At 46.9% G+C, this 15301-nt stretch overlaps 1 protein-coding gene across 1 annotated transcript in view; it reads left to right on the top strand.

Moving 5' to 3' along the window:
- MTMR12 (myotubularin related protein 12) overlaps nt 1–15301 on the top strand; it is a 69656-nt gene that overhangs the window by 40980 nt on the left and 13375 nt on the right. The window contains exons 8-11 of the mRNA XM_024121828.3: nt 3930–4005; nt 11140–11246; nt 11913–12037; nt 13505–13583. Of these exons, the coding sequence (XP_023977596.1) occupies nt 3930–4005; nt 11140–11246; nt 11913–12037; nt 13505–13583 (387 nt within the window). The remainder of the gene's footprint in view (nt 1–3929; nt 4006–11139; nt 11247–11912; nt 12038–13504; nt 13584–15301) is intronic.

Raw genomic sequence — 15301 nt, 5'->3', positions numbered from 1 at the left:
CACGGGCCCAGCCGCTCCGCGGCACGTGGGATCCTCCCGGACCGGGGCGCGAACCCGTGTCCCCTGCATCGGCAGGCGGACTCTCAACCACTGCGCCACCAGGGAAGCCCCAGTCGGTTTTGATTTTGATCAGTCTCAGACACGTATAAGGTTAGCCCTCTTGTTACAGCACAAACTGGGGTGACAGTGGGGAGAGGCCTGCCGGGCAAGTGTCGGATCACACCCCCCCCACGCACACCCTGCTCCTCCTCCCCTCTTTATAGTCACAAAGCTTGGAAAGGGAAAACGAGTGCTCAGTCAGGAGGAGGTATGGAAGCCCTGCTCCTAGGAGGTGATATTTTGTAATGTGATGTTGACACTGTTAGAAGGCATGCCCGTTCCCGGGATCCTGCCACATACTGATTAAATTCATTGGTATTTGCATAGGTGTCAGCACATCAGAAATATACCAGGTAGAGAAGGGGGGTGGAGTGGGGTGTCAGGGGGATCTAATTAGTGGTCGGGGTGGGGAATGGAGCCTCAGCAAGATTTTGCTGCTCAGAGCACTCGGTGCAGACACACTCCCCCTGGGCTGCCCCAGCCATGCACTCGCCCCTGCGCTTCTGCCCCATGGGGATGATACAGGAAAAGCTGTGCTTTGTTTCTTACCTGGCACCGCGGTAGCTGCCTGCATGGTGTCCCCCACCCACTCTGGCCCCCGGCATCCATTCTTCCCCTGCTTCATTGGCTCCTTGCTGTTCATGGTAGAGAGGATAAAACTTCTAACAGGCCCTACAGGCCCTTCGTGGTTTGACTCAAGCCTAACTCTCCGGCTTTGCGTGTACCCCTCCAGCCACGCTGAGTCCCTCCTGTGGGCCTTGCCTCTGCGGTCTGTCTGGGATGCTTCTTTTGCTTCCAGCTGTACTAGTGAGTTACCTCCACTTCATCGGTCAGATCTCTGCCCAGGTGTCTCTTTTAGGGAGTCTTCCCAAGACTAGATGAGGTCTCCCGTGAGAGCTTTCACTGTACTGTGTGCCTCTCTCCTTAGCACCTCCTCTGATCGTGAGTTTATCCTTATCTGTATCACCATTTGGTTAATGTTTGTTTCTGCAGCCCATCCGTCCTGGGGAATCAAGGACCCTGTTCTGTTTTGGTTCATCTTTATATCCTCAGCACCAAGTATAGTGCCTGACTTACAAGGCCCACTCAATAAACCGGGGACAATGAATAAATTAATGAAAGCCCCGGCGGTAAGAGGGGACCCCGGTCAGTTCGGATAAGAATAAGAAACTGAGCGTTTACTTGCCTTCTCCTGAAAAGCCTTTCTTCATGCCACCTCCCTGTGCAGGTCTAAGAAGGTCCTCAACCCTGTAGAGAGTGTGTAACACAGGGGAACCTAGGAATTGATGCAGCCACAGGAAGACATTGCTCTGGTGGTGTCGCTCTGGGGGTTCCCTCACCCTAACTGAGGTGGTGCCTAAGAGGATCATACAACTTTCCTTGAATAAAGTCAGCTTATATTTGGAGAGGCTGTTTACTTTGTATCCAAAACTCCTCCTAGTGACTAAAATGAGTGCTCTCCCAGGTGGGAGGGTCAGTTGCTTGTAGGCATCTGGAGTCTCCCAGCAGAGCCTCTGTAGAACCACCTTGAGGTCACTGGGACAGGAGGGGACATCACAAACCTCCCCACTGGGAGGTGCAGAGCTGTCCCTCTCTTTGCAGCCTCCTTTCTTCAGTGACTGCATGGTACGCATGCTAATACACCGGGTTCTGACATTCTTTTCCCCTTTGGTGGAAGACTGTTTATAAGGCACAATTAACTTGTGAAATATTCAACCACACTAGTAGAGGAAGACATGCAAACTTTTTAAAGCAGTGTGGCCCCATCCCAGCTTTGTCGAATGAGCCTCTGGGGAAGGAGCTGAGAATCTGGTTTACACAAAGCCCACGGGCGACTCTCCTGTGAGGGCTGGGAAACAGTTGTCTGTAAGTTGCCATCTAAGGCGCTGCTTCTCACGGTTGACTGTGCAGCCCGGTCCCCTGGGGAGGTCGTGAAAGTGCAGATTCTGATTCTGTAGGTCGGGGCCGCTCTCCTTCTAAGTGTCCGGGTGATGCTGCTATACGCTTTGACTAGCAGGAGCTTCTAGAACAACAGCTGTCATCCTGATTACACACCTGGAGAGCTTTGACACCTCTGATATTTAATAGTTCTGCAGTGAAGCCTGGACACTGGGAATTTTTAGATCTTCCTATGTGACTTTAACAGGCAGCCTGAGTTTGAGAGCCATTGGTCTGTGAAGAGGTTTTTGCTTCAGTGACAGCACCTGAGGAAGGGATAGTAAGCCCACCCGCTCAAGTGGACGCGTGAAAGAAAATATTCCAAGCACTTCGGAACCTCTAAAGCCAAATAATTCTTCTACGTTTTAATGGTTTGAGGTATCTTAGCCTTGCCCAGTTGTTCCCAAACCTGGTTTTACATCACAGTATTATGGGAGCTTTGTTCCTTTTAATTACCTTTAAGGTTTTTTTTTTAAATGGAAAATTTCAAGCAGTATAAAAGAAAAGAGAATTTGATGAATTCCTTTTACCCGTCACCCAGCTTCAACAGTTATTAACTCATGGCTAGTCTGTGTGCCTCTACCTACTCCAACCCTCCCCGCCCCCCCGCCCCGCCCAATTATTTTGAAATAAATCCTAGAGCTCATCACATTTCATTCATAAATATTTAAGTTTTACATCTCTAAGAATGAAGGACTCTTTTTATAAACATAATCATAAACGCATTATCACACCTTTCACATTTAACATTTGATTCCTTAATATCATTCAGTACCCAGTCAAGTGTTCAGGTTTTCCCCACTGTTTTATAAATTTTCAAAACAATTTATTTTTTATCTTTTTATCTGTTTTATCATTAATCAAGATTCAGTGAGGGACTTCCCTGATGGCTCAGTGGTTAAGAATCTGCCTTCCAATGCAGGGGACACGAGTTCCATCCCTGGTCTGGAAAGATCCCACATGTCTTGGAGCAACTAAGCCTGTGCGCCACAACTACTGAGCCTGTGCTCTAGAGCCCGCAAGCCACAACTCCTGAGCCCATGCTCTGTAACTGCTGAAGCCCGCGCGCTCTAGGGCCCATGTGCCGCAACTACTGAAGCCTGCGTGCCTAGAGCCTGTGCTCCACAACGAGAGAAGCCACCACAATAAGAAGCCCGCCCACTGCAACGAAGAGTAACCCCCATTCGCCGCAACTAGAGAAAGCCCACGTGCAACAACGAAGACCCAACGCAGCCAAAAAAAAAAAAAGATTCGATGAGATTGATATCTTGAAAATTGATAGGTTTCTTAAACTTCTTAATCTATAGAGTCTCACACTATTAGCTTTTTCTTGCAATTTATTTGAAGAAACCAGGCCACTTGACTGGTAGTTTCCTACAGTCTGGTTTTTGATGAGTACATTGCCATGGTGATTTTATTCATGAGGAAACAGACCCAGAGAGGTGGGATAACTTACCTAGGGTTACACAGAATCAGAGGCAGAGCTAGGATTTGAACTCAGATTCCTGATTGATTTCGACAGAGACGGTTCATCTGCACTGGTTCTTCTTTTTTTTTTTTTTGTGGTATGCGGGCCTCCCTCTGCCGTGGCCTCTCGCGTTGCGGAGGACAGGCTCCGGACGCGCAGGCTCAGCGGCCATGGCTCACGGGCCCAGCCGCTCCGCGGCACGTGGGATCCTCCCAAACCGGGGCGCGAACCCGGTTCCCCTGCATCGGCAGGCGGACGCGCAACCGCTGCGCCACCAGGGAAGCCCCTGCACTGGTTCTTCTTAAGAGGGAAACATGGTCCATGTCATGACACTCTGCTTAACTTCCTGTGTTCATTGACGTTGAGCTTTCATATTTAATGAATTAACTCCAGCGCTAAAACCGATGACGTCTCTTTCTTCTAGGTTGCCAGCATACTTTGTTGTCCCCACCCCTCTTCCTGAGGAGGATGTGCCGCGCTTCCAGGGTCATGGCATACCAGTAAGTGCATCTGGAAACCCTAAATGCATGGCTTGCTCATTGGCCCATCCTGGCAGATTATCCTACTTAAAGCCCTTGGCTTTGGTATTAAAGAGTTTGTCCTCAGTCCAAGAGCAATCTAAAAATATCTTAGGGACTCCCTTAGAGGAGCCTCTTTGACAGTGAGGCTCCTGGGGTCAGAGTTCTAAAGTTTTCACAGATGCCCTGGAGTTCTTAGCAGAGACATCTTTAAAGAGCTTTTGGGGGATTACGGGCCTGTCTGGTGTTGAAAGCCAGCCTAATTTAACACCTAAATTGTTTTGAGGCTGAGCCGACCCCTGTAAGGGTAGTAGGGTTTAAGATTCCTTTTGGCTCACACCATTAATCTTGAATGGGCATGGCCGAGTTTCCTCCCAGAGACAACATGGAGAGCTTACTTAATTTTCACAGAATAGACTGGGGTGGGAGCCATATTTAGTGTGTCACTGGTCAAAGAAAGCAAGACTCTGGCAGTTATTCCAGTTTCTGATTGGCAGTTGGGAGTTGCCAAGCCTGCAGGGAATTGAGTACAGAATGAGAATTACAGACAAATGCTGTGCTATGCACATGGCTGGTTCACCAAAAAGGTCATTCCCGTAAAGGGAGGTGAGATGTCTAAGCAGGGGCCACATGCCCAGAAGTGTATGCAGGCCAGGTGGGTAATGAGTGTGGTTCTTGCAATGAACCAGAGACCCTCTGCCTGGATGAAGGGCTGGCTGCTCTTCTCTGCCAGCCCGTTTGTGCCATGCAGTAATACGGGCCTGATCTTGCCAGATGTCCAGATTTCTCAGAAGAGATCAGAGAGATGGATTTTTATGTGAGTTTTCCCGATTTCTAAATGTGTGCAGCTGTTCACAACTGATTCAGATGTTTAAAAAACATGTCTTTGGGCCAGAGCTGGTTCACATCCCACCAGTGTGCCACCTTTGATTTAGAGCAGTGGTTCTCAAACTTTCTGGTCTCAGGACTCTTTACAGTCTTAAAAATCATTGAGGGTCTCAAAGAGTTTTTGTTTTTGTGGTTGTATCTGTTGATATTTGCCATATTAGAAATTAAAACTGAAAAATTGCTTAATGTTTATTTTAGTAAAAAACTCATTACATGTTAACAAAAAAATTTTTGTGAAAAATAACTATATTGTCCAAAACAAAAAAATAGAATAGTACTGTTTTACATTTTTGAAAATAGAAGACAGCTACATTCTCACATCTTCTCACTTCCTTCAGTCTGTTGTGGTATGTGGGGTGTGGTTGAAGTACATGAAGAAAATCCAGCCTCACACAGATGTGTGTTTGGGAAAGTGAGGAGTATTTAATAGCCTTTTCAGAGAATGTGAAAATATTGTTCTTTGATGGTATACCAAAAAAGTGATGTGGTGGTTTCATAAAGATTAATTTCAATGAGGAATCTGAAAACATAGTCAATGAACTTTTCATTCACTGCTAAATTAAAATCCATTGGTCTGTCTTGTACTTTGAATGGATCTTAAAACATGCATGATTTAAAAACATAATACAGGGCCTTCCCTGGTGGCCCAGTGGTTAAGAATCTGCCTGCCAATGCAGGGGACACGGGTTCGAGCCCTGGTCCGGGAAGATCCCACATGCCTTGGAGCAACTAAGCCCGTGTGCCACAACTACTGAGCCTGTGCTCTAGAGCCCGCGAGCCACAACTACTGAGCCCGTGTGCCACAACTACTGAAGCCCGCGCACCTAGAGCATGTGCTCCGCAACAAGAGAAGCCGCCACGATGAGAAGTCCGTGCACTGCAACGGAGAGTAGCCCCCGCTCACTGCAACTAGAGAAAGCCACGCACAGCAACAAAGAACAAAAGCAGCCAAAAGTAAACAAATAAAATAAATTTATAATAAATAAATAACCTATAAAAATAAAATAAAATAATAAAAAAATAAAAACATAATACATTGGTCGTTTAGAAAGTATTAGCTCACTAGGTTATACAGGTCATCCAAATTTTTTTTTTTTAAATAAATTTATTTATTTATTTATTTATTTATATTTTTGGCTGTGTTGGGCCTTCGTTGCTGCACGCGGGCTTTCTCTAGTTGCAGCAAGCGGGGGCTACTCTTTGTTGCAGTGCGCAGGCTTCTCATTGCAGTGGCTTCTCTTATTGCAGAGCACAGGCTCTAGGCACTCGGGCTTCAGTAGTTGTGGCATGTGGGCCCAGTAGTTGTGGCTCGCGGGCTCTAGAGCACAGGCTCAGTAGTTGTGGCACACGGGCTTAGTTGCTCTGCGGCATGTGGGATCTTCCCGGACCAGGGCTCGAACACGTGTCGCCTGCATTGGCAGGCAGATTCTTAACCAGTGCACCACCAGGGAAGTCCCAGGTCATGCAAATATTGACATGCTTTCTTAGATAAAAATCACATTTGTTAATATCATCCCTGTCTCATCAGGAAAGTCTTTAAATGTTGGGAATTTGTCCAGCTAAAAAGGCAGAGACTAGTTTTACAAAATTCTAATTTTTGCTTGAAAGTTCAACTTTTATCATTGGCAACAGATTGTCAGTTGTTTTCCTTAAGGGGATAGGCTCACTTCATTCTTGTTTTTTTTTTTTTTTTTTTCCTGAAGAATGAATGGCTGCCAGATACCACAGTCTGAACACCCATAGTTTGTCTGTCATTCGCTCTTTCAGTTACAAGAATACAGCAGCTAGCTTAGCTCTTGAGTCGGTCTCATAGGTGCTTTTCCCTGAGACAAACACTTCCATGCTTTGTTTCCACTCCATCACACAGAATATAAAAAATATTAGTATTAAATATTAAATGTAATGATCAAGATTAATATAATTCATAATGTTTAGTTCTTCATTATGGACATTCTGAAGTGAAACAATTCTTTTTCTTCAAGTTTGTGGCAGTGAAGAATACAGTGGCGACCAGTGCTGTTGGTAGCAATACCTTGGTTGGTACCAAGGCACCAGCAGTTGTAACGCTATCAGTGCCAATGTCAACACAGTGAAAAAGACAAATTACATCTTAGTGATATTCTCAGGCCACCTGTAAGGGAGGGTCTTGGGATCTGTAGACAACATTTTGAGAATGTTTTAGAAGAATAAAAATGAGGGTCTTCATCCGTCAGCCTTTCATAGATGACTCTAGGAGAAGGGGTATGCTCTGTGGGAAGAAACCAAGACGAATTGTCTACACACTTGGGAATAGGCTGCTTCTCCATCCAGCATTATATGAAATTTCACTACTCTGTTCTAGCCAGGCCTTGGGGCTGAGAAGTAGAAACTGTCCCGAGAAGACCTGTCCTGAGGAGTCAGCAACAGAACTTTGATAGAAACTGTAGGAAGGCATTCTCATTTTATTAGAGCAGCCTTAATTATGTGTCCTGAAAGTTGTAGTGGAGCTTGTGATGCATGGACAGTGGAAAAATACTACACAAAATGGAGTTTACGCATTCACCCAGGGAGCACAGCTCTCAATACACATCACGTAAAATTTACCACTGGTGACAGTGAATATGTTCACAATGTTGTACGGCCATTATCGCTAGTCCGAGAACATTTCCGTATCTCTGCTTTTTCACCCTGACTTTTCATCTAGTCTGGTCTTTCCTGCCTCCACTTAACTCCTGTTCGGGAAAGACCTGCATCATTTGTGATTTCAGTCAAACCCTTGCTGCCATTCTAGAGACTGCGGCCTCCTGGACCCTCTGCTGTACTCCAGTCCTGAGTATTTATTTTTTTGCTGCGGGACTAGTGAACATTGCTACAGATTGTTCAGACCAAACAGCAGAGCGTTTTAATGGTATACGTGAAAACTGTTACCTTGCTTCACTTGGGCCCCTGTTCTGCTCAGCAGCCTGTCAGTGAACTCCTTCTGGTTCCTGTGTCGTTCTTCTCTGGGGCCAGGGTAGCCATTTTTTCATTCTCTTTAAGTTGGTGATCCCACCCTTAACTCTCTTACTGTCATTGACCACCTTTCCCTTAGTCCCGAGGGGTCTTGGAGAGGGAGCGACAAGACCTCCCTCCTCCCCCTCCCCTCCCCCTCCCCTCCTCTCCCCCCCACTTTCCCCTTTTGTCTCCCCGGCTCCCTGCCCCACCTGCTCCCGGGTCTCGCCCCCCAGCAACTGGCGGCGCATCTGTGGAAGCACAGCGAGGCTCTAGAGGCGCTGGAGACCGGCATCCGGGGCTCCCGGCGGCTGGAGAGCTTGTGCCGAGACTTCGAGCTGCAGAAGGTGTGCTACCTGTCGCTCAACACCTTCCTCCTGCGCCCGCTGCACCGGCTCCCCTCCCCCTCGCCCTCCTCATCGTCTCTCTGTGCTCCTTCATCTCCAACCCAGACCTCTGCCTGGGCTCTTGGTCTCCTCTGCCCTGGATTTGTCTTCCGTTGCTCTGCGCCTTCCGCGTGTATCTCCGGAGATTCTGCACTCCTGAAGGCATGCTCAAGTTTCCCTCATCTGAAGAAGCCCTTCCTTAACAGTTGAGCGTGGGCCTGTTCTCCTTGCCTGCACTGCCTGTATTTCAGGACTGTACTGATTCTCTCTACTTGCCTCTGCCCCCTTTCCTCTTGCAGCAGGGCTTCTGCGCGCCCCCGCTCTGCTGTTGACCCTCAGAGTCACTGAGCCTGGGTGGCTCCCGTTCTCCACACCGTCAGTCACTGTAGTTCTGGGTGCACACCCCCCACTTTTTTGCCTTTTAAATTCCTGTCTTGGCTTTGGAAACACGATGCTGTCTTGGTCCTCTTACCTCCCTACTGGTTCCTTTCCTTCTTTCTTACGCTGCTTTCTAGCCTCCAATTGTAGAGGCTCCCCTAAAGCTCTTTGGCTCTGTTAAGAGAGACACCTTAAGATGTACCAAATAATGTACAAGCTATTAGGTATAAAATAAGCTACAAGGATATATTGAACACCATGGGTAATATAGTGCACATTTTATAGTAACTATAAATGGAGTATAAGCTTTAAAAATTGTGACTCACTATATCGTACACCTGTAACTTATATAATATGGTACATCAGCTATACTTCAATTTTAAAAAGACCCCCCAAAAAAATCTACCAAATAATGAATAATCTCCCCCTTCCCTTTTTCTTTTTTTTTTTTTAATAAACAGGATTATCACACTGATTCTTGCCTGTTGTCAAGTCATTCTTACTAAGAACCCTGTGGCTCTTTCCCAGACAGAAATTGTGCATATTACAATAGGAGAAGACATATGTCTTTTGCTAAATTCCTATGAGAAGTCTCTCTCTGACCAAGAATTTTGCTTGTTTTCTATTTACTGTTTCAGACAGAGAACGTAAGGGAATTGTCCCTTTGTGCCTCAGCTGGGAGGTGACAGTTGAGCCCCAAATAGAATGAGCTGCGGTTGAATGTCACCAAGAGCAGATTCTTTCTGCCGCAGGAGAGGAGATAAAAAGGCTTAAGAACACTTAACTTCCTAGAACCTGTCACGAGTCATGGCTAAGAGTGTCCCCCCGCCTCAGAGTGAGCTGCACCCACCAGGGGGCAGGAGTGCCTGGGCATGACGTTGGAAAGGGGGGTAAGAGGGCAGCAAGGGGCCCGTTGATTTGTCTCTCACTGTTCCAACACTTCCGTCTTGTTAGGAGCTTACAGAGTCGGTACTCTTTGGGCAGTTCCTGAAGCAGTTCTGCGTCCTTCTGGCCTCGCTCCGGGGTGGGCTCACGTCTCTTCCGCTGAAGCTGGCAGGCAGCTCCTGTGTCCAGAGCTGCAGTCCTGCCTTCCTCTCCTAAGTCATAATCCTCATCTTGGGAGTCTCCTCAGTATCTTCACACAGATGTCCTGTGGGCACTAGACACCCAGCATACCCAATACTGATTCATCATCTTCCCCTGAAACCCCGAACCGGTTCCTCTTTCTGACTTTCTAAGCATAGTGCAGAATATCGCCTGGGTTTGCTGATCTCTGATCTCCAGCCCAGGCTGCTGCTGGCACACCAGTGTGTGGTCTGTACGGTGCAGATGTCTGGCAAGAGGGGGCCTCTCTGGGCAGCTGAGATCCTCCTGGTCTGCCTTTGAGCCAGGGCCCGAAGGCTTGGTCAGCAGAGCAGTGCTGGGCTTTAGCCAACGTTGAACCCTTAACCAGACCTTTATATGGGGCACAAAATCCACAGCCGTATTCCCCGGCCCCAACCAGTCTTCCCCTCTTCTCCATTCCAGGCTCTCCTGGCAGATTACTTTGCCCCCAAATCAGTTCTAATCTCCTTGTGTTCCTATACAGCAGAGCAAACAAATGAAACTCCCACTGTATCCAGAAAAATGCCTAAACTCTTGAATCTGTCACTTATGGGCATTCATATGATTTCTTTCTCTGTTTGCCCTCCCTTTGTTGTTCATTGAAATTCCCTTCTCCTGTGGTTTACCACATTCTACTTCCTATTATATTTGCAAATTTATTTCCCCTTTTAGGATATAAGAACCTTGAAGGTAGACGAAGTATCTTAGCCCTCTTTCCATCCTCTCACAACCTAATTCAGTGCCTTGCATGTACAAGTCTCTTACCAATGTATGTTGAATAACCAACTTTCCATGCTTTCTTGTGTGGACTTCCTCTAATGATGGGAGCTGCCCCCTTTTGGCCATCCAAGTGGAGCACGGCCTTGAGAAGTCACTGCTGCACTGTCTGTGCAACTTGGGGAAGTTATTCAGTCTCTCCAAGCCTCAGTTTCTTGTCGTTGGTGGGGATAATACTTATACCTGTCTCAGACTGTGACTGTGAGAATTAAATGACTTAATTCATGTAAAATCCTGAGATAATGAGCTGTACTCCAGTGATAGCCTCTATCCTAATAATCCTAATAATAATGATGATGATGATGTTGTTGTTTTTATCATCATCATCCAGGTTCCCAGCACTAAAGCCAAGTCAAAAGGTGTGTGTTAGACTATAAGCGAGTCTGAGTGTGACCACCTAGACCTGAGTTTCTGTTGTTGTTGTCTTTAAGACTAAATCAGCCTTTTTCATTATGAGTATAACACAGTTATTCCTTGGAATAACAAAGTTGAATATATTAGCTATTTCATATTGAAGGTGTACATTTCCCTGTATGAATTCAAATGCTAAGCTTACCTGTCCTCTGTTAGGTGGTTTACGTTACATCTGGAAAACCTTTACTCCCCTTTGCAGATATGGTGTTGGTCCTGCCACAGCGGATGTGCCCTTTTGAAAATGTCAGCACTGCCCAAAGAGCAGGATGATGGCATTTTACAAATCCAAAAGAACTTCTTGGATGGGTCAGTACTGTTGTACATTTTGTTATCGTTTAGTTAGCTCAGTTTTTGTTTTCCGAGAAGCAGGGAACAGTTCTTGGTAGTTGGTCCATTTCAGTTTACCTGCTGATAAAGCACTTAGTGCTGGGGATACAGTTTAGAGTGGTCGTCTTTAACTTGAGAGGAGTCAGTATAACATAATCATGAAGCGCCTTAGCTGCGTTGTTTTTAGAGATGCGCGCTGAAGCATTTAGGGGGAAGTGGCATGATTTCTGTAATGTTGACAGTTGTCAAATCTAGGTCAAGGTATATGTCACTGTGTTATTTTCTGCTTTTCTGCATGTTTGAAAATTTTCAAAATAAGAAGTTAAAAAAAAAAAAAAAAACCCTAAACTGGATGAATTACAAAACAGAAAAGGAGTAGACTTTGGAGTTAAATTGCCTTGGTTCAAATCCTGGCTCTTTCAGGTGATAAACTTCGTAATCTTGGGCCGGGTGGCTCTGCCCCTTGTTCCTGCATTCCCCACCTCTGCTGGCTGGGAGCGGCAGCTGGGCAGTAGTTGCCTCGTTGGGGAGGATTCAGTGGGAGCTCTTCACACAGATCTGGGCGCCTAGGAAGTGCTCAGGAAAAATGAACTGTTTCTAACTCATGCCGGCTCTTCTAATCTCTTGTTACTTTTTCTTACCTAGAATTTATAAGATCATCCACAGGCCACCCTATGAAATTGTTAAAACTGAAGACCTGTCAAGCAACTTCCTATCCCTGCAGGAAATCCAGACGGCCTACTCTAAATTTAAACAGCTGTTTCTGATAGGTGAGAAGAATGCCGAGCAAAAACTTTCTGTCAGATGGGGAAAGACATGCCGCGTGGATCAGGTGAAAGTTGGTGCCATTTCCCTGGGTTCCTCATGGCTGTACACAGAGGTTCCCGGCCGTGAGGGCTGGTGTCGCGGAGTGGAGGGGCCAGTCACCACGGGGCCAGCTGCCCTCGATACACTTGCTGCCGCCATTTTGCTGCAGGCTCTTGCCTCTGTGTTCACTGCCCCTTCTCGGGGCAGTGAACACAGAGCCACCGTCCTCCTCTCTTGCTTCCCCAGTGGTGAGCGTTGAGCCTCTCCCTTAAAAGTTGTAGAACTGTGCAATACCTGTATTCACCGGCTATTTTGTAAAGTGAATCATCTGTTTGTTTTCCTTAGTGGCTTATTAAATGGACTCCTCCCCCACCAAGTGGAAATATTTTATTTTATTTTTTTCTGATTGAGCATATATATGTATTTTTACAGTGTAAAAAACATTCAATTCATCTGAAGTGTGCAAAGTAGAAAATGAAATATGCCCATCCTAGCCACTGCCACTTCCCTGCCCAGGCCGCCCAGGGTGAACAGTTCAGAACTTGAATCAGATTTAATCAGTCAGTCCCCTGTTGATTCTCTTCACTCTTGAATGAGTGTTTACCCTCTGAGATTTGTCACACTTATAGGTAGCTTTTCCTAACTTTGACTTTTTAGCCTAGTGGTCTGATTTAGGATTTATTCGTTCAGTCAGTCAGCATTTGTTGAATTTCCATTATACACACTAACTATGCTAGGCATTGGAGATAAAGATGAACATGACACCAAGGGAAACAAGTGTGTACCTCTAATTAGAACACACTGTGCTATGTGTTATAAAATAGGTTTATAAAAAGCAGGCACCTGGCGGAGAAGTAAGAAATTGCACTAGTTGATCCAGGACTGTGATTCTCCACTTCTGTTTTCACCATCCAGTACTTGCAGGGGTATCTGCCTTCTCACTGATTTGAGTTTGCAACTCTGACACGCAGTAGACTTCTGTAAAATGCAGGGCTTCTGTATCAAGGTGCGTTGGGGGGATCGTGTCTGGCGTGCAAGGTAAACGTGTGTGTTTAGGATTCCACCAGAAGCTAGCTCTTCCCTCAGGCCTCCTTGGCATTAGGACGTGGCCTGTTGCATCTTCCTCTTCTAAGAGCAGCAGCCTGGATGTCGACTCTGTCTGCCTGAAGCATGTTACTCTCCTTGTTGGGTTATAGGGTGGACTGTGGCTTAGTAGACAGATTGTAGGGCACTTTTTACTTGAGCAATGAAAGTCTATTTTTGACTACCACACCATTCCAGGGGCTTACAATTCAAAAACAATTTCAGCTGAGGGTTTGAAATGCTGGATTCTCAGCCCAGTCTGGGGCAGCGCCTCCGAACAGCACAGGTTCACAGCAGGCGCATCAGCAAACAACGCCTGACTTCTTTACTCTTTTTCCTTTTTTCAGATAACAGTACCGAATTTTGGGACACAGATATAAAATGGTTTTCCCTGCTGGAAAGTAGCAGCTGGCTTGACATAATCAGGTATTTCAAGGCATTGTTTTGCTCATGAATTACACAGTTCTCTAAGCCAAAGTAGTAAAGCAGGACTTCCCTGGTGGCGCAGTGGTTGAGAATCCACCTGCCAATGCAGGGGACACGGGTTCGAGAAGATCCCACATGCCGCGGAGCAACTAAGCCCATGCGCCACAACTACTGAGCCTGCACTCTATAATAGAGCCCACGAGCCACAGCTACTGAAGCCGGCGCGCCTAGAGCCTGTGCTCTGCAACAAGAGAAGCCACTGCAATGAGAAGCCCGCGCACCGCAACGAAGAGCAGCCCCCGCTCGCCGCAATTGGAGAAAGCCCACGCGCCGCAACGAAGACCCAACGCAGCCAAAAATTTTAAAAAAGTAGTAAAGCAACCTGACAAATAATTTAACTGTTTTCTATTTCACGGTTAAATATTCTTAGATCACATATTCTGTTCAGGGCTCAGCTGGATTTTACATTCATTATTTATTATTTCTGTGCACATCGGATAAGAATTTACAGACATGCTACCTGCCCACACAGAGATCTGCTCCCTAGACTATAGACTAGGGATGGGAAGGCTACAAAAAAAGGGGGCGTGGCAACCCAGCATTCTAATTGGGCAGCAGCGCTCACCCCCAGGGAGAAATGTGGGGATTGAGAAGGGGAGGGATGCCCAGTTTTCTGGGTTTGTTTTTGTTTTTGGCCGCGACCAGGGATGGAACCCGCACCCTCGCAGTGAAAATGCGGAGTCCTAACCACTAGACCTCCAGGGAATTCCCGGATGCTGAGTTTTTACTGAATACCTTTTTTTTTTTTTGCGGTACGCGGGCCTCTCACTGCTGTGGGCTCTCCCGTTGCGGAAAACAGGCTCCGGACGCGCAGGCTCAGCGGCCATGGCTCACGGGCCCAGCCGCTCCGCGGCATGTGGGATCCTCCCGGACCGGGGCACGGACCTGCGTCCCCTGCATCGGCAGGCGGACTCCCAACCACTGCGCCACCGGGGAAGCCCTTACTGAATACCTTTTTAGAAGAATTCTGTATCTTATATGTCTCTTACCTATTAAAATTTTTTTTTTTTTTGCTATCATTAATGCTAATTAGTTATTTTTCATTTTGGAGTTAAGTAGAGATTCGGAGAGAACAGAATTTTATTCTCTTTCCTACTTCGTATTTTTTTTTTTTTTTTTTTTTTTTTTGTGGTATGCGGGCCTCTCTCTGCTGTGGCCCCTCCCGTTGCGGAGCACAGGCTCCGGACGCGCAGGCTCAGCGGCCATGGCTCACGGGCCCAGCCGCTCCGCGGCACGTGGGATCCTCCCAGACCGGGGCGCGAACCCGGTTCCCCTGCATCGGCAGGCGGACGCGCAACCACTGCGCCACCAGGGAAGCCCCCCTACTTCGTATTTTGAATAGCTTCTGTCTGTTGCCCTTAAGCAGAGGAGAGGGCAAAGGGAGGCGCAAAACAGAAATGATGATGGGGTGAGAGCTGGGGAGAGAACAGCTCCGACCCCAGGACACATCTGAGGAAAGAGAAGACTCCTCCCTTCCACCTCGCTGGGCATTCTCTCTCACATCTGCCTGGGAGTTGGTGCAAAGGAGTCTCAGGCCTCCAAAAACTTTTTAACAAATAGGTTTTGAGGAGCCTGCTGCATGTCCCTTTACTTTGAATATATAATTGCACGTATTGTGATGAATGTTATAAAATAAAAGGACCTTTCCTTCCATGGGG

The sequence above is a fragment of the Physeter macrocephalus genome, chromosome 8 (genome assembly GCF_002837175.3).
Source record: "Physeter macrocephalus isolate SW-GA chromosome 8, ASM283717v5, whole genome shotgun sequence".
Taxonomy (NCBI): Eukaryota; Metazoa; Chordata; class Mammalia; order Artiodactyla; family Physeteridae; genus Physeter; species Physeter macrocephalus.
Note: the sequence above shows the minus strand (reverse complement) of the source record. Positions and strands in the feature narration are given on the sequence as shown.